Genomic DNA, 20,655 nt, shown 5'->3' on the forward strand with positions numbered 1-20,655 from the left:
CATTTGAAAAAATAGTAGTATTAGGCTTACACTTGTCTTTCTGGTGGTAAACTTCCTGATGCTAGAACTTTTTCAAAAAGTACTCTTGTATTATTGTCATCTAGAAAAGCAGAATAAGTATAGCATAATATTTTACATAAAATACTATACACTAACTGCAATTAGAACAATTGATAATATTAATAATTATATTTCTGGCATTTAAGAACTTAAAATTGAATAGGTTTAATAACTTTTTAGAATCAGACTTTGAGCTTTATATTAGTTCTTTATTTTAGTATAAATGAAATGAAGATAATATCTTCCTAGTGAACATGTGCTTTGCTTTGTTTTGTATTATAATAAAAATACTGAAAAAAATTGTTAACTATAACTTACCATTAAGGTGAGAGAGATAATCAATATATGCTAATACATAATCAGGATTATCACCATATTTCTTGAGACCTAATTCAAATATTTTAAAAGCAATGGTCTTGTCCTATAGGAGAAGACAAAAATATTCACTATAATAATATTCTCATTTTTTAATTCATTTTCCAGAGATGCAATGCATTTTATATTTTTTTATATTACATCATAACACTTAAAGAACATCATGTAAATACTCTATTTTAATATATTTAAAAATTAGTTAAAATGCACTCCTTTTTTATAACAGCTATTTTTTTTTAATTAAATTCCTCAAATTTTTTTTAGCAAGATTCACTGTTATTGGAATTTTTCAAATTAAAGGGTGAAAAGCAGGTGAAATTCACTCCAGCTTGTGTAACACATGGAAAAATACTGCATGACTGGCAATATTGTACACAAATGACAGAATAATTTGTGAAAGACTAAAATGTCAGTAATGAGAAAATTTAAGATAAAAGTCTGTGGTTGCAAGTGATTTCGTTAAAATTATGAGATAGTTTGGTTCATTGGCAAGACTTACAAGAACTTGTGACACATTATAAAAATTTCAATAGCAAAAGCATTTGACTTTTGTACAGATTAAAATATTTTTTGCTCCTTTTGTATTATTACAGCCGCTGTTATATAAATGACACTGTATTATCATTATGATTAAGAAAAATTCAGAATATACATAGCAAACATATTTACTTCTTGCATAATTTGTGGTGGCCATATTTCTACAATTGCTTTTAATTTCTCTGAGGGTTAAGCATTTTTTCATCTCAAGGACTTCAATCATGTAGCTTTTAAACTTAAAATATTAAACCTGTTACCCTTATTATCAATGGACTATATCAAAGCAGCAATCATACTAAGAGCTCTTCTCTTGACCAGGTACACTACAAGTAACAGACATTAAGATTGCTGGTCGTATGGTAACCACTGGTGCACTAAACATTGGCACTATTTAAATAGCGAAAGCCATAATAAAGTAGAAGTAACAATTTTCTTCATTTTTATTTTTATTTCCAAACTCTTTGATATTTTATTGAAAAGTAAGTTTGATTGAAAGTTCGATTTTAATATGGATCTTCTTGATAAATGACGCGATTTTTTAAGCATTTGACATAAAATTTCTCAGCTTAATTCTTAAATTCCCTCATTTAAAAATGTTCCATTTCTTAATTTCTGTAATAACTTACCTAAAGCCAGCTTCCATTATGTAAGATGAAAAATAATGACAATAATGTTGGTAATTTTATTTTAAGATATTTCTCTCAGATGATCTTTGAATTCAAAAACTTAATGTAGCCATGTGTTTATAACAGGATTTATGCTTGAACATTCTCCTTTAATGCAATCAGCTCTTCATGTATCATAATATCAAGATCAGCTATATCGCAGTTCAGTGGTTCTGGAAACATCCTGGCACATTTAAATTTCCAGTGCTTTGGAAGAGAACATTAAAATCTCTTTGTAATGGCTTGCATATAACAATACATCGTCTGAGGAAGTACAATCTTTCTATTATGGACAATTGCATTCAGCTATGAAAGTAATGGAATACTTTTTGATTCAGTGTTGATATAAGCAAGTCAGTTTCAGAATAAAAACAAAGCTAATCACTCTAGGTTCAATGAAATTGATGTCTCTTCCTTGCAGTTTGTTTTGTGTGACAATGTATTATGATATATATCATTTAAGTAGACTATATGATTTTTTTAAATTGATTGTTTTGCTATATAGTTGTCACCCTCAAGGAAACTTTCTATTATAGTATTAAAAATATCTATAAAATGCTGCAATCTTTAGAGAGCCAATGTACCTCGATGTAGAGAAGCAAATTGTGTTTTTTGCATTTTACTTGTTTATGTTGCTGTTATTGCATAAAAATGTATTTACACAATTGATTTTTAAAATATGTGAAATAGTTTTCATGTATTTTCCCTTATGTTTATTTTATACCTTTCCTTCCTTATAACATGGTATAGCTTTTAATCAGTAAACCATTAATTATCAACTTTACTTTTATTTTATTTATTTTATTTTTTGTAATTTGAGATCTTGATTGTGCTGAAAAATTGCTGATGCAACAGGCTATCAACCCTGTTGGGTATCTCTGATCTACAGTAATAATTTTCTAAAAGCATATTTTTTGAAAACCTGAAAATTCTGAAAAAGATCAAATAAGTACATGTATATATAACAGCATTTAATTATTTCAATTATAATTTACTGCTTTAGCTACTTTAGTTTTAATATGTTTCCAAAATTAAATTAATCTTCAGAAAAGATAAATAATTATATTTTTTTAAGGTTATTGATCTACCCAAGATCATTCTATTAAGAATGGACATTTGGAGTTACATATGTTTTGCTTAAAGGAATAAACGCTGAGAAATTGATGGAACTTTATTCTACTTATGAAAAAATAAAATCGGAATGATTTGTATATTCATATATGGAAATGTTCATTTAATTTCTTTATATTCTTTTTATGTCTGCAAAAAATGAGAGTATAATTCATGGACCATTTTCAAATTTTGCTTACATATGCAGTCCCAAATTATGTTTAAAGTTTAATTTGAGCAATGCATTGCATAAAGATGACTATAAATATATTTCTATAATTCAAAACATTAAAAAAATCAATAGAAATTTTTTAGATATAAATCTTAAAATGTGAGATCGTAGGCAAAAATGTCTGTCCCTTTTAAGATTCATGTTATTCAACTTCTTTGTTTTGTAACCTAATTAATTTTTTTAAATAAAGAAGTTTAATTATTTTAAATATGAACTATTAGTGTGTTATATTCATGATAAAAATTAATTACAGAAATTTTTTTCTTTAACAAATCAACAAGAAAATAATTTGTCTTCCACTTCATGTCAAGTCACCTTGAGATTATTTTACCCAAAATTAGTTTGCAAATCTGTGTAAAAGGGGCAGTACATATTCAGTGACATAGATAAACTAGTTAAGCTAAGTTTGACTACTTTGAATGTGTACTGCCCCCCTTTAGTCAAATTTATAAACTAATTGGGGGTAAAATAATCTCACGGTAACGAACATGACATGAAGTGGAAGACAAATTATTTTTATTCATTTCCTAATTTTTTTTATATTTTAAATTGTAGAAATATATTTATAGTCATTTTATGCAAGGCATTGCTCAAAATTAAACTTTATATATTAATTTATCTTGAATTTTTTTCTTTTCTTTTGGGACAGCAAATATAAGCACAATTTGAAAATGGGACTTATCGATATTTCATTTTGTGCTTCAAGCTAATTAGCTTTGAATTAATTCTAGCTTCAGAAACATATGTAAGGGAAGAACCTTAATAAAACTATTCAATTTTTTACAACTTATTTCAGAAATTTTAAACATACTTAAACTGCAGCTATTCAAATAAGCATGTAAAAATTAATATTTAATTTTCCATTTAATAACTTAACAAAATAAAGCATATATTAAAACAAGTAAAATAAATTTCTATTGAAATTAATATGCTTTTCAAACATATTCAGAAAAGAATTGACATTCATTTCATTTCAAAATCTGAAAGCTCTGAAGGCCAATAATTAGCAATGGCAATGAAGTTATCCCATCTCTACATATAAAAGAAAGAGTCTGTCTGTGTGTGCGTGTCTGTCTTTTGTTCATGCTGCGCGTAAGCTAATAGACCCACGGCTAAAAAATTTGGTGCAATTATTTCAATTATAATTTACTGCTTTAGCTACTTTAGTTTTAATATGTTTCCAAAATTAAATTAATCTTCGAAAAAGATAAATAATTACATTTTTTTAAGGTTATTGATCTACCCAAGATAATTCTATTAAGAGTGGACATTTGGAGTTACATATGTTTTGCTTAAAGGAATAAAAGCTGAGAAATTGATGGAACTTTATTCTACTTATGAAAAAATAAAATCAGAATGATTTGTATATTCATATATGGAAATGTTCATTTAATTTCTTTATATTCTTTTTATGTCTGCAAAAAATGAGAGTATAATTCATGGACCATTTTCAAATTTTGCTTACATATGCAGTCCCAAATTATGTTTAAAGTTTAATTTGAGCAATGCATTGCATAAAGATGACTATAAATATATTTCTATAATTCAAAACATTAAAAAAATCAATAGAAATTTTTTAGATATAAATCTTAAAATGTGAGATCGTAGGCATAAATGTCTGTCCCTTTTAAGATTCATGTTATTCAACTTCTTTGTTTTGTAACCTAATTAATTTTTTTAAATAAAGAAGTTTAATTATTTTAAATATGAACTATTAGTGTGTTATATTCATGATAAAAATTAGCATCTAGAGGTCATAGGTGCATCTAGACAAGAGCCAAAGCACCTCGAAGCGATTTTTTCGAAATTTGAATTCGAATTTTTTTTTATTTTATGTTTTGTGATGAAATCGCATCATTTGAGACATAATGCGTTATAGGAAAGCGAGATTTTACTCTACACACGCCATTTTCACATCGTCACGAAATGTAGGCACTTAGCTACTTTATGAACTTAAAATAAATTTCGTGTTTCAATAAATCGATTAAATACGAATTTATTTATCAAAGGGAGCTTAACACCTTTTCAACGGGATTTTTTCTAAAAACGTTAATTTTTCTTTGATTTTTGGACACGTTAAACTTTCATCCTTGCGACTGCTTTTACCAAAAGAATTTTGGAAAAATGATAATATTATGTATTTTTTAAAAAAATTTTAAATGAAGCTTTTGAGTACACTTCTTACATCTTTAAAAATGTGATTTTGGCAACAATTTTCCTGTCTTATTGTTGTTGATAGATTTTTGATGAAATCGCATCATTTTGAATAGTTTCATTCTTTTAGAAATATGGGTTTGGCAACAATTTTTCATCGTATTTCTTATGTCACTGTTTTTAAGAGATTGGCATATTTCATTGTCATTTTTATATATGTATAATATATTTTTTTTTGATAAAGTTGTTCTGCAGAGTAAAATTCTGCGTGGAATTTTTTATTTTTTGAGTTGCTTTCATGTTATTTTTTGCTTTCACTGTAAGATATTGAAAAGTTTTGCATGATTTTTTTTTTTCTTCAATGGAAAGTTGGTTAATTTTTTTATTAGGATAATTAATATTTGTATTAAGGAATATAGCTTATTTCATTGTAATATTTTTCTCTTGAAAATATAGGATAAAATATCATTAATTATACTTTGCTTTTCAGAATTTTTTGTTTTTTGTATTCTTTTATGTTATTTATTGCTCTCATTTCACTGTTTTTAAGAAACTGAAAAGTTTTGAGTGATTTTTTTAGGAAACAAAGTTTTTAACCTTCTTTATACCATTTGCGTTCTTAAGATTTTGCAAAGGGAAGTTGGTTAATTTATTTGTATTAAAGGATATTGCTTATTTCATTGTAATTTTGTTATACATAATAACTTTTTTTATGAAGTTGTTCTGCAGAGTAAAATTCTACGCAGTTTTTAAATTTAACATTTGGTATTCCCTTCAGCCATTTTTCCGGTACATTTAAAAGCCAGACGAAGGCTGGCAGCGAAGCTGCTAGTATTAAATAGTGAAAGCCTTGCAACTGCTATTTTTATTTCTATCAAGTAAATAGATAAATAAATAAAAGCATAATTTAAGACAACAAGGCATAAAATAATACTTTGTACTTCTAAAACTAACTTTGGTGCAATAATATTCCATCCATGCTGCTGCGACATACACATGGTGCTTAGTACTTGGATTTTCTCTGGTTTTCCTAAATATAGATCTAGCAACCTTGATGCCTTCAGCCCTCCTTGCAAACTTCATATATTGAATGTATGCCTATTGAATACAAAAATAGGTACTACTCTGAAGCATTTTTGCACTTTATAGTACAGAAAATAAATATTTTAGAAACTCACATTATGAACTTTTATTTAATGGGAAAAGTAGAATTTTACATGCAAAAATATTTTGTTGTGAAATTTAATAGCATATACTTCACAGATAAAAGAAATTAAAAAAAATTTTCATACTTACCAATGTTGGATCAATGTCTGGATTCTCAATGAACTTATTATAAATTTGATGGACTTTATCATATTTCATGCGACCCTAAAAAATATAATATTTGTGACAGTGATGCTATTGGGAAAATACATATACACAAATTACTTTAAAAATATACACATCAGACATCTTACTTCTTCAAAATCAGCATATGCAAAATATAACAGCATGTTTGTCTTCAAAAAAGTTGTAGTTGCACGCTCATAAATAGCAGCAGCTTCTTCACTAAACAATTTACCAGCAGCTAGATCCTGCAAAGAAATTAGAATTACCTGACTTACAGCTTCACTGACTGCAGATATACAATGCAGAGAGAAGTAAATAGTATTTAAATTAATAATCTGAAACTAAGATATAATACCGAATAGATTAAACAAATAAAATTTCTTCAAAACCAAAACTAAATAGGCACATTGCAGCTATGTCAATGAATTTCATATGATATAAGTGTATCTGAAAGCATTTGATTTGAATAAAAAACAAATCAAATGATAAAGTGAATGAAAACTAACCCCTTTCTCTGTCAGGAGTTTACTAGACTGTTCAAGGAACAATGCTGCTTCATACCATATATCAGGATGATGTCCAAGACATAATAAACACTGTTCATAGGCAAACATAACTGAAATATGAAAATAATATTAATTATACTAAAAATACATTATAAAAACATTACAGCATTATACTGTCTTAAACAGATGATAGTTTATCATCTTATTAATAAAGTAAAACAGAAGAATACAGAAAGGAAGACCAATAACTTGTAATTTAAAAGCACTCAAATATAATAAGCTTTTAAATCAAAATATTAAGATACAATGCTACTTCAAAACAGATCGAAAACAATTCAGTGTGAAAATGTAATTAAGTTACAGCTTCGCAACTGATTCTATGATTGCTTTTATGATGTATATAGGAAATTAAATAAAAGAAAAGTATGCTCATACGATTTTAATCAACTCAACATTTTTCTCAACTTTTCTGTTTGGAGAATTAAAATACTTATTGTTGATTTATAAAGAATTCTAATTTCTGAAAAATATTATTAATAGTCTTTTAACTCATCAGACATTTTTCTCCAGTTACCTATAAACAAGTTTCCAAGAACAAAAAGAAGAAAAAAAAAAAAAAAAAATCAAAGTTATTTGCGCTTGCTGTTGTTTTTCAGCACTTTAGCAATGGCACATATTCATCATTCAAATAAAACACATTCGTTATCATTCTTTTCCATTTGCACTTGCAAAAAGTTAGATTTAGATTTCCTCTAGAGTTGAATATAAGAATTATTTATATCTTTCTGTATTTACATAATTTTTAAAATTATTACTTTTATCATATTGTTGCGTTTTACACGGGTTCGTGGATTTGGAGCGATTGACAACACTTGATGAAGAATGAAAATACAATTAATTAGCCAGTATTACTCAGGACAGTTCTAAAAGCACATTCGTGGTCATATGACTGACATGCTGAAACAATCAGCAGCACAGCCTTCAGGTTATCAGGCTCTAACGGTGAAGACAGCTTCATGGCAAAGTATCAGAGTACAGCTCCCCCCACTTGGTTCGGTTGTTCTCGGAACTCAACATACTCTTGAAATTCCGGCCTTCAGGCTATAACGGTGAAGACAGCTTCATGGCAAAGCACCAAAGTACAGCTCCCGATTCTGTTTGGTCGTTCTCGGAACTCAACATGCTCTCGAGACTCTCCTTGCTACAATTTGCAATGCAGTCAATAGACTCGAAGATGCACTCACTAGACTTGATACTCCAATGACCAACTGATGATGGACTTGTTAGACAAGGCACTAATAATGTATTGCCAATTTTGTCACAAAATTGACAATTTCTCGCCAAATATGGCAACCTTGTTATTTTCTGGCAACCCTAAACCCATTTGTGGGGGAAGCTATCTTACCATGGCTGGACACTGCTCCCCTCCCAAGGACTGCATATAAAAGGCAGATTCCATACAAACAAAATCTAATAAAATAAACAAATAAAATAACTTAAAAAAAATATTTACACTATGTACAAGTTATATACACAAATTAACGACATAACAATTTAAACTTATACATATTAAAGTTCAGCATGAATTTCAATCTCAAGCTTTTCATTAAGTTCTTCCCCACCTTGTGGGGAAACTATCTTACTTAAGCTAGACATTTCGTAATAATATATTCAAAGGAATTTAGTGCGATGAAAAAAATTAAAATGCAATAAATAATGTGACTTTCAATTTTTTTTAAGATTTTGATATATTTATAGCTGCATAATCAAATCAAGATGCAAAATTCCTCCGATATAAAAAATCTACCTCTTTTTGTGAGAATAGCATGGTCTTCTGTCCTCAGAGGATTACTTTTTTCCCATGTTATATATTTTTTCCACAAATCCACCTAAAATATTAAAATGGCTCATTACTACACGCACAGGAAAACCTTTCATATTTTAAATCACATTGCAGTTTTGCAGTACAAATTATAGAACACTTGAAATTATATGAATTTATGCTATACATGAATTTTGCTAAATATGCTATATGTGAATTTTGCTTTCTTCAAATTTATATATACAGTCAAAAGTCGTTAATTCGGACACCCATAATCCAGAATGATCTATAATCCAGACCCCAAAACTAAAAACTTTCTGCGCATGTGTCGCGTTGACACATGCGCATAGGTGTTTACGCGTGCGCGTAAGACCTTTACGACTGCGCATGTGCGTGTGCGCAAGTGCAAAATACGTTTTTGCGTGCGTGTTTAATGTATAATGGACGGTATGAGCTAAAATTATCTAATTATTTATTTCAGTTAATGTTGATGATTGCGTTATTCCTTAATCTTCGAACTGGATCCGCCTTATTACTTTTTCAGACTGTAAAAGCAATTTTATAAAAGTAAACTTGAACTTTCGATTATGTCAAATAGAATTTCCGATGCTGGAGCTCCCAAAGGATCTACAAAACGAAAGTACATTTCGATGTCCATCAAACAAAAAGTGGAATTGCTGCAAAAAATGGATAAAGACATAAAGAAGGTGACGGAGAGGTTAGTGAAAACGAAAAAATTTCGATTGACAAGTTAGTCGGCATTCTCGGCACAGCAATTACGGGTCTTGAACAGCGGAACTTTGTAACTGAACAAGAAATTATGTCTTTTTATAGAATTAAAGAGAAAGCATTATCACATAAAACGAAGCAACTTAAACAACTTACATTGAAAGAAATGTTTAATAAAGTAAACAAATAAATATTAAGCTTTTTTTTTTTTTTTTTTTGTAAATTTAATACCCTTTAGATCATAATTGTTCTTTATTTCATAAATTACGGTTTCATATTTTTAATTTTAGAATTTCTGCATGCCATTTTATCGGAAATCCGGAAAAATCGATAATCCAGAATTGCCGAAGTCCCGACGAGTCCGGATTAACGACTTTTGACTGTACACGACTCTTTAAAAATATAAAGGTGGAAAATAATTTTGATATATCACAACAAAAAGCCCCTACTAATATAACTGTATCTTTTGCTGCTTTATATGAATAATTGCAATATCAAACTTAAATAATTATAACAATTGCAATATCAAACTTAAACAAATATCAAACTTAAACTGCAATATCAAACAATATTATGCAGACACAACTTAGTCTGAAAGTAATTTTGCCTGTGATATGCGAATTTGTTTATGTCAAATGTTTCATCAATGCTTTTTGATAAGAGAGTTCAACCAGTTGACAAAAATTCAGACACCGAGTCTGATTCTAACATATGCTTTTTTCTTCTCTCTGTTTCATGTTATTTCATTCATCAATTTCTTTTTCAAATTTTAATTTATATTATACCTGAACTTTTAAACTTCCAAAGATGAGGCTCTTATTAAATTCCAAGTGATTTATGATGAAATTATTTCGAGTGTATTTCACTTAGATAACAAAAATTCAGATACTGAGGGGAAAAAAAAAAAAAAAAAAAAAAAACATAAAATTACTTGAATGCTAATGAAGCATTAGCATTATGTCAACAGTACCTAAAGGAAGTTATAGGAAAACACAGTTTTTTTAAAAGAAAAAGAGGCAAGATACACCTTAAAGTGTTAAAAGTAAGTAACAATAGAAATGATATTCCAAGAGTTAAGGCCAGTTTATTTGAATGTGACAATGCACATGCCTAAAGTAGGATTTTCTAGGTTTTATTTTTATTTTATTTTAATTTATTTATTTTATGGTGAGCGCAAATCATTTTTAAGCTTTTGCTGCTACTAAGGTCAAAAGTGGTGGTAATTTTATTGAGGCACCTAAACAGGCAGCCACCATTACCTCTTATGAGGGGGCAGACAATTTACATCCATGCATTCTCTGGGATTTGAAGCCTAGCCCTTTGGTATCATAGTCAGCTCCCCATGGCTCATATCATACATAAGGAGAATTATGAAAAACTCTGATGCAACTAACCTATTTAGATGGATTTAGATGCAGTTGAACTACCAATATTCAGTAGTCTCAATCACTTGGCCACTGGTTCTACAGGTTAGGGTTATTTAGATATGATAAAGCATACTCAGGCTATCTTCTGAAGATGAGGGATACTTTTGCATGCTATTTTATATGTATCTGAGAAACTGGCTCATAGTCATGTGCAAAAAGAAAATCCTGAAATCATGCAGCCAGCCCATTCATCTGAGTTCAACCCCAGGACAAACAATCAGTATTCAATAGCCTTAACCATTAGGCTACTGGTGGGGAATGATGTTAAAAAATTTAAAAGTTTCATTTATAGCATTAATACAGACACACATATAATATATATATAGTAAAGACAAAGTTAAGAAATTTAGAACTAATTTTGCACAAAGTCTAAAGTAAAATTCATAATTAATAAATTTCAAATAATCTTCTAAATGGAACAAAGAATTTAAAAAATATTAAATCCAAAACTTTTAAACAAATAATACCCCAATTAAAAAAATTAATGAAAAGGAACATAACAAAATACATATATATATATATATATAATTATATTTAAAATACAATAGCTTTATATTAAAAATTCTTAATGCTGTTTGTTTTAATTATTGTGTGCAAATAATCAAGCTTTAAAGAGAAAATTAGGAAAAGAAAACTGCAAACAAAATTAAGACTTGATGAATAATTCATAAATTTCACCTGCCCAAACGGTATAGTGGTTAAGAGAGGCTGACTGCGATACCGAAGGGCCCGGAGAAGGCATGGATGTAAAATTATCTGTCTCTTAATAGGAGGTAGTGGTGGCTGCTTATTAGGTGCCTCCACAATAAAAATGGCCACCACTTCTGGCCTTAGTAGTGGCCAATGCTGCTATAGGTAAGTGCCCACCATAGGCCAGAAAAAAAAAGAGAAAAAATCACTAATTTGCACAAGTTTTGGCACTGAAATCTGTAGATTATTGTATTATCTAAAAAAAATTCATTTAATTTTATTTAAAAGTTTTTGAGAAATCAGTGATTTTATGTATGTAATATATGTAAATATGTATGCTGTACAGAACTGTACATAAAATGTTAATTAGGGATAACAGTACAGTTATAACACCCATTAAACCAGAGTAATTCTATACTGCAGTATTTTTTCAACACTATTTTCCTCTTTTAAATATTTATATATACATGCTCAGTTTCTTGAATTCATTAGCATGAAAAAGAAAGGAATGTAAGTTTAGGAACTGATCAAATACAATGCAAAATAAATTCTTTTTAAAGTTTAAAAGCATTATAGCACAATGTAAGAAAATTAACTTCACTACAAATCAAGGAAAATATTTAAAGAATATTCCAAATTTAATGCTTTATAACAGTTTTATGTCATAAAATTTTAACATGCTTCATTTTGTATAAAAAACTTAATAAAAAAGTATTAACTGGAAATTGAAGTTACTAAAATATTCACTTGCTTAAGGTCTACACATAATTTCATGTTTTTCCACAACTATGCTAGCAATTAGGAAAAAAAAAAAAAAAAAAAAAAAAAAAAAAAATCATTACACCAAAATAAAAATATAACTGAGATAAATCTAATTTTGGTCTTACATACAAAAATTTCATTGGCATATTAAACTAATTTTTCTCTTGCTATGTGTTAATATTACAAAGAATTGCAGTGCTCTTAAAAAACTGATTGCATATTATTTCTAAAATAAAATAAATAGTGTAATGACTGTGATACTGGATGGAACAGTATGGTTTTAAAAATATCACTATGTTAAAAGAAAGTTCTATAGTAGAGATACATAAGGAATGATTAAAAAAACATTATTTATATTAACAGAAAATGATTGTTAATAAAAGCATATACAGTCAAAAGTCTTTAATCCGGACTCATCGGAACTTTGGCGATTCCGGATTATATATCATCAGTTTAAAACTGGTAAGATGGCATGCAGAAATTATAAAATTAAAACTATGAAACCGTAATTTATAAAATAATGAGTAATTATGATCTAAAGGGTATCAAAATTTACAAAAAAAGAAGCTTAATATTTATTTGTTTACTTTATTAAACATTTCTTTCAACGCGCGCATGCGTAAAGCATACATTACGCATAGCCGAAATTAGAAAATTGCAACCAGAAAACTATTTGATTTGTATTCGTGATATTTATAATGACGAGGAATTTGATTTAAATCATATCAAAGACGGAGTACATCGAGATGAAATACTACATTTAGTAAGGAATTATAAGCCGAATAAAATAAAAACATCTGCCCTGAAGATAACGATAGTGCTGACAGATCAACTTCCAGTGCATTGCGCATCGCGATGTCCCCCCCTCCACAGAGCAGCGTGAAATTGATAAACAGATTTTGGAACGGTTAGAGTTAGATAAACAAAGGATATGCCTTTATCCATTTTTTGTAGCAATTCCACTTTTTGTTTAATGGACATTGAAACATACTTTCGTTTTGTAGATCTTTTGGGAGCTGCAGCATCGGAAATTCTATTTGACATAATCGAAAGTTCAAGCTTACTTTTATAAAATTGGTCTTACAGTCTGCAAAAAATAATAAGCCGGATCCAATTCGAAGATTCAGGAACAACGCAATCATCAACATTAACTGAAATAGATAATTAGATAATTTTAGCTTATACCGTCTGTTATACATTAAACGCACATGTGAAAATGTATTCTGTGCTTGCTCACACGCATATGCGCAGTCGTAAAGGTCTTGCGCGCACGTGTAAATGCCTATGTGCACGTGTCAACGCGGCGCATGCGCAGAAAGATTTTGGCTTTGAGGTCCGGATTATAGATCATTCCGGATTATGGGTGCCCGAATTAACGACTTTTGACTATATTGTTTTTAAATTTCTCAGTTTGTTGCATATGCATTAATTTTAGGAAAAAGAAATTAAAAAGCATTTGCTGTACAGAACTGAGAATAAAAATCTGCTAAGTTGTGTAAAATGACAGCTATCATAAAATAAAAAATTTATTGCATGGTTTATTAAGCAGGTCATGTTATGCAACCAGCCTGCTGATATTGCAGTGTAACATAATATAAAATAGTAAATGAAAGATTGTTATAGTCATTTCTAATGTTAAAATAAAAAGTGAAAAAAAAAAAACATACCTGCTTAACTTCTTCAGGTAACCCTTGAGGAGGTGTAGAAGGTGCATTGCGATTTAAGCCTCTCGTGACCGCTTCGTACTCTTTAGCAACTCTGCGAGCGTTCATGTAGTCCCTACTCCTATCTTGAATCATTTTATCAGCTATGATAGGATTAATACTCTGCAAATGATGCAATAAATATTTTAATGCTTCCAAAAAAATTATTATTTTAAGCACTATTATTTTTTTAAATAAATCAGAAAGCTCTGTAGAATAATCAGCTTAAATAAAATAACAATGAAAATATTTTAATTCATTTTCATTTTTTTACCTGCTCGTAGCTGACATAATCTTTCCAAAGTTGTTCAATGTTTGTCATAGGGTTCACAATGCCTCTCTGATAAACCTTCCTCACAGCTGTTATTCTTTGATTTTCAGCATAACTTCCAACAGCTTCCCTACATGGATAAAAAATGTTAAGAAAAGAGAAATATCACTTAATGATTGCTTCTGAAAGGAAAACAATCCACTTCAAAACTCAAATCAGTTATTGAACATTGTTAAATGCATCATAATCTAGTGATTATGCCTGGTGCTATCTTTCATCGAGTGATTAAAGTATTTGGGCATGTACAGTGTTACAGAGCTTGTAATTGTGATATGTTTTAGACAACATAGTCTGTTAAGAGAATTCAGGTTAAATGTTTGGAGACAACAAAGCAATTAAAAGAAATTAATATTACACTGTACTTACTATTATAACATATTCTTCAGTTTCATGAAGAAATTCAAAACTACAAAATATTAATTAATACTTTGGATCAATACAACCTCTGACTTTCTTGAGTGAGTGTACTCCATACAGATGGAGGTCGTCACATTTATTCAGTTTGATTCATTCTAAATTTTGGGGACTGCTAATCCACTGAGCTCTGCTCACATGGGTTTAAATTACTAATTCTTTCTTAAAATTATGGAGAAAATTATTGACAGGCATATTAGAGAATACCTGGGTAATTACAATCCCTTGTATAACCTACAATTTTTGCCTACCAACCTGGTAAATCTACAGAAACATAATTATATCAGCTTGTTTCTAAGATTGAAGACACTCTGGATAGAAAGGACGTTGTCTTGGCCACCTTTTTTGATAAACAAGGTGCTTTTGATAATATTCCACATCTATCCATCGTTACTGCTTTAAGAGACCCTGGGATTAACCATATTTTATGTACACTGCGCAAAAAAAAAGGGGGACAGTTTTATATCTCCTGTTCTACTGGGCCGATTGACGAAATTCAAATTGCATTTTTCAATAGCATTGTTCTAATATAGGTATTTTGACACAAAATCGGACTTTTTCTGAAATGATGTGCCTATTTTGTGTCAAAATACCTATATTAGAACAATCCTACATATAAATCTAATATATATCTTAAGTCGCACTTTCGAGACATGAAAAACGCAATTTGAATTTCATCAATCAGCCCAGTAGAACGAGAGATATAGAACTGGGAGCGGCAGTGCGGGATACTTGGGGGAGCGGCAGTGTACATAGATCGAGACCCTGCTTTCAGATAGATTTATTCAAATGAACATCTTTGATGAATCACTTGAAAAAAAGACTACCAGAAGCTGCCCACATGGTGTTCAATCACCATTACTTTGGAACCTAGTAGTAAATAGCCTCATCAAACACCTAAATCACACAGGCTACTACACAAAGGCTATGCTGCTGACACTGTCATACTCCTCCTTGGTAAAATTGTCAAATTATGAAAAATGCATTAAGTTATGTAAGTAAATGGTGCATAAAGAGGGATCTGAAGGTGAGTACACAGAAAAACCAATCTTGTACCATTCATACTTAAAAGAAAATGGGATGGGCTTTTTTTAAATTATTATTTTATTTATTTATTTATTTATTTTTTATTCCAAAACTCTTTGAATTCCAGATCAAAAGAGCTCTGAGATGAAGTATTTAGGATTATACCTTGACTAAAAGCTCACCTGGAATAAACATATAGATTATAAAATTAATCAAGCAAAAATAATGAATCATGACGTGCAGATGTATGCATGGCAAAAATGGGCATTTACAGCCAAAAATGATGTTTTGGATGTATATTGCAATTATCAGACTTATTATTACTTATGCCTCAGTAATCTGGTGTGCACGGTGGCTGTGAAGGTCAGGCTAGGAAGTCTGCAAAGATTGGTCTGCCCGTGTATCACAGGTGCAATGCCCTCAGCATCTACCAGGGCATTAGAAATCATATTAGAGTTGATTCCCTAGGACATCTTCATTTGCAATGTTGATAGAATGACTGGGTATAGAATGATGCAGAATCAATGGCATGACAAGGCTACTGCTAAAGATCATATCAGTATTGCTAAGAAAATTCATGATCCTACTCTCCTGATGCCTTCAGACATCATGGAAATGACTTAACGTGTTTGACAGACCATTCGAGGTAGTTTTTCCTACTAGGGATAAATGGAATGACAACATGTTCAGTTGTTCAATTTAAATACGATGATCTAATCTGGATCAAAGAAAGACAACCTCTCAGGACTGGGAGTACATGGTGTATCACCCAGAATTAATCTCTGTGGAGGTCTCCGGGGCATATGCCACTGTCTTCCAAGCAAAGGTTCTCGCTATTACTAACTGTCTACAAATAAATATAAGGAAAGGCTACCAAGGTAAAGTGGATTCTCATTTTCTCTCAGTCAAGCAGACCTAAAGGCTTTATACTCATTTCAAATAAAATTAAAGTTTATTTTGGAATGCAGAAACCTTCTAAAGAAGTGGCAACCAGAAACAAGGTAATCCTAATCTGGGTACCAGAACATAAGGGAAATGAACGTAATGAAATGGCAAATGAACTTGCAAAACAGGGATCATCCCTTAATCCAATAGGCGTGAAACTCTTTTGTGGTATCGATACGAAGAGGGCAAAGAGTGTCTTCCTTAAATGGGAAAAACAGGAGAACTACTATTTCAGAAAACACCTTCATACTATGGGCCTTTTTCAACGAGACCCTAGGTGCTGAAAGAACAAGGAAAGAGCATGTCATATTATACATGAGTGTGATGCCCTTGTCTTCACTTGCTTGACTACTTTAGGTATTCTCAATACTAAAGAGTTACACCTGAGGTATATTAAAGGGCTGTCAGACTTTATAAACAAAATAGGCAACCCAAGCAAATGGAGCAAGGAGGCACTGGTTTTGGTGCATTTGACACAAAATGCTACTATTTAGCAGAGGTGTCCGATACCTGACAAATTTAACTTGAAGAAGAAGCTACATAATATGTTTTCGGTAGAGTAATCTGACAATCTGGATTCCTAAAGAGACACGTGGCAAGTGACCCTGGATAATTGAAGTTGCTCTTTTTAATGCACTATGATACACTGCAAACATGTTCTAGATTCATGTTATAACAGTAATTTTGTCACAGCAAAAAAAGCAAAATTCATGTGGGAGATCACAGAAAGTTCACAATTTGGGATTTATGCACAAATTTCACAAAAGATTTCACAGTTGATGAATTTAAAAATTAGTTATGCAAATAATTAATAAGTTTTAGACTATAAATATTTAGCTTTATGAAGTAGTCAGGTTCTGACACTGACATTAATGCAATTATTTCCATTTAAAGGACTGACATTTTCATAAATTATATTATATGTATATAGATTTTTTATATCTTAATGCAGTGTTTATTACCCTGCAATATACTTTTAAATTTTAATAAAAGATACCATAGTATCAGTATTCTTTGTGGGCAATGACCTAATGACATGGTGACTTTATGTAGTCCAGGGAAACAACTGTTCAAACTTTCCTTGAAATGTAAAATTCTTTTACATAAAGTAAATTTAAGTAATGGTTTTTCTTTATCTTCAAATGAAGAAACTGTAAAAATTAAACAAATCTTCATTGTTTTTCTAAAGAGTCCAAGTATTTAAACTAATCCAGATAAAACATATAACATTTAAAAAATCTTGTAGCTTGTTGAAAAAAGTGATGCTTTAAATTTTCAAATAAAAATGCTAAATATTTTTCTACATCACATTAACAGAATTCATTTAACAATTTAAGTTTCAATTTCAAGGTTCAAGATTCCAATTTATATTTTGGAGTTGGAAAAAAATTTCAATACAACTTTGTGCATAAATTCTAATGAAATATTACATTACTAATTAAATCAATTAATATAAATATTAAAATGATCTAAATTTGAAAAATTATTCGATAGTTATAAATGTAATTCGAAAATAGTATATAAAAATCTGACATTCACAAATTTATTTGATGATCATGAAAAAATTTGGCTTTTCAGAAAATCTTCAGAAATACGCAAAATTATCTGCAGAAATTCATGCTGTAATTAAATTATATTTAATTATGTTTGATTCTTTGAGGGACTACCTGTTAAAAAATCTTATAAAAGAAGTCTATTTATATTAGGCATCCCATATAAAAATTAATAACCAAAATACAAAATTCTGATCATAACTCAAAAAAGATTTCTAAAAAGAAAATAAAATGGATTGTAAAACTAATTATTAGAAAAATGTTTCAATATATGTCAATAAAAGGAACAAAAAGAAACTTACACATTTTTCAAGAATGTAATATAATCATTCCAAATTGGATAGGACATAATGTCCATACCCATCTTCTCTAAAGCAAAATCATATGCTTGAGCCATTTTTTCTCTGTAAATACATTTTATTTTAATAAATAAAAAAATCTATAATAATTTTCAATGAAATTCAAAAGTTTTTAATGCAAAACGAACTTGATAGCATCTATACATAAGTCACATTAACTATTAGATATTTTTCATGAGGTACAGTAAAATGTAAGTTTGTAAAGGATTTAATTTTTCCTACTAAAATTTTTAATTAAACAAGATTGAAAATTTAACTTCAATTCTTAACTGTCCAGTTTTTAACTACAATGTATTTTGCTTGTATCTAAGTTCCAAAAGAAATAAAATAACAAACTTTATCCTAAAAAAAATTGATTAATGTTTAATATTAGAAAATAAATTGAAGAAAAAAATATTATCAGAAGCAAATATATTATATTATTCACTTAAAGTTACAGCAACAGTTATAATAAATTTTAACATATGAGTATGGAAGAAATGCCTTCCCCCCCAAAAAAAGACAAAAAATTTTTATTACTTTTAACGTTAAAAGTTATATTTAAAAAAATCTAATAAATAAAAAATTAAATATTTAAGATATTGTCAAGAAATAAACAAAATTAAAAATAAAATATAATATTAAATAAATACTTTGATATAAATATTTTGATTAATGTTTAATATTAGAAAATAAATTGAAGAAAAAAATATTATCATAAGCAAATATATTATATTATTCACTTAAAGTTACAGCAACAGTTATAATAAATTTTAACATATGAGTATGGAAGGAATGCCTTCCCCCCAAAAAAAAAGACAACACATTGTAGGGTTTATATTTATTTTAACTAACATTTATTTTAAGTTTAAACTATCTTTCCTGTCAAGCCTTACTTTCCCCTGGAACTGCCAATGCCAGAATATGTAAATTTTAGTAGAACGCGCAAGGATTCAAATTATCAGCGGAAGTATTATGATTTAAATAGGAAGGAAACAAGTTCGGTGTGTGATATTCTTACTTCACGAGCGCGGAGGTAGTTAGCGAGAAATTGAAGAACCCCGCGTTTCGGCCTAGGTGCTTGGCGGGAAGTAGTGTTAATCGTTCAAGTGAGCTTCAAGTCTGCTGAATTAGCAGCGGTGTTGTAAAACGCGGTGAGTTAGTTATTTTAGAGAGCCTCGTAGTTAGAGTCTTGTCTTTAAGTTCTTTTCAGGTTATTATTTTTATTTGACCGCCGAGTTGGCGCCGTCTGTAAGCGTCAAGAGCACGCAATTGTAATTTATTACGTTGAATAAAAAGGGACTTAAACCCTTTACAAGACTCTGTGTTTTATCCTGTTTTCACAGTCACCCCTTGGTTGCGTGCAAGTTGGAGGCGCGCAACGTTACAACATTTTTATTACTTTTAATGTTAAAAGTTATATTAAAAAAAAATCTAATAAATAAAAAAAATAAATATTTAAGATATTGTCAAGAAATAAACAAAATTAAAAATATAATATTAAATAAATACTAAAATTATGTTCTATGTTAACTTCTCTATCATAAAATCTGAAGCACATTAACCATTATATATTACCTATATGAAGGTAGGGATCCTTTAGTCTCTTTTACATAACTTAAATAAGTCCTCCACAAATCAATATTTAAAACTTTAACAAGGCATCGAGTAAACAACTGAAATAAGAAAAGAAATTATTAGAACAAATGCATAATCTGCTTCTGCAACATATTTGTTTTTTACATATTAATATATTTCAGGAAAAGAATTTTTGTTTAGTATGAAATAAACTCATGTATGAAAAGTAAATGTGGCAAATAACAATCTTTCTTTTACATCTTTAACTTTCTTTTACACATTTAAATTCACAGCTGCTATACAGAAATACATTATGCAATAATACATATATGTTTCAAAGTTGTATATTATATGTGTGTCTTAAAC

At 29.4% G+C, this 20,655-nt stretch overlaps 1 protein-coding gene across 1 annotated transcript in view; it reads right to left on the reverse strand.

Annotated features, from left to right (window-relative positions):
- The window catches only part of su(f) (cleavage stimulation factor subunit su(f)), a 139,770-nt gene that overhangs the window by 20,944 nt on the left and 98,171 nt on the right, over positions 1 to 20,655 (reverse strand). Inside the window, exons 5-15 of the mRNA XM_085812206.1 lie at positions 20,290 to 20,387; positions 18,676 to 18,777; positions 14,379 to 14,505; positions 14,069 to 14,227; positions 8,779 to 8,860; positions 6,972 to 7,081; positions 6,594 to 6,710; positions 6,430 to 6,504; positions 6,088 to 6,231; positions 379 to 481; positions 31 to 100 (exon numbers count right to left, since the gene is read on the reverse strand). Of these exons, the coding sequence (XP_085668332.1) occupies positions 31 to 100; positions 379 to 481; positions 6,088 to 6,231; positions 6,430 to 6,504; positions 6,594 to 6,710; positions 6,972 to 7,081; positions 8,779 to 8,860; positions 14,069 to 14,227; positions 14,379 to 14,505; positions 18,676 to 18,777; positions 20,290 to 20,387 (1,187 nt within the window). The remainder of the gene's footprint in view (positions 1 to 30; positions 101 to 378; positions 482 to 6,087; positions 6,232 to 6,429; positions 6,505 to 6,593; positions 6,711 to 6,971; positions 7,082 to 8,778; positions 8,861 to 14,068; positions 14,228 to 14,378; positions 14,506 to 18,675; positions 18,778 to 20,289; positions 20,388 to 20,655) is intronic.

This window comes from Stegodyphus dumicola, chromosome 2 (genome assembly GCF_044657685.1).
Source record: "Stegodyphus dumicola isolate Sdum_Otavi_A_Nest chromosome 2, ASM4465768v1".
Lineage (NCBI taxonomy): Eukaryota > Metazoa > Arthropoda > Arachnida > Araneae > Eresidae > Stegodyphus > Stegodyphus dumicola.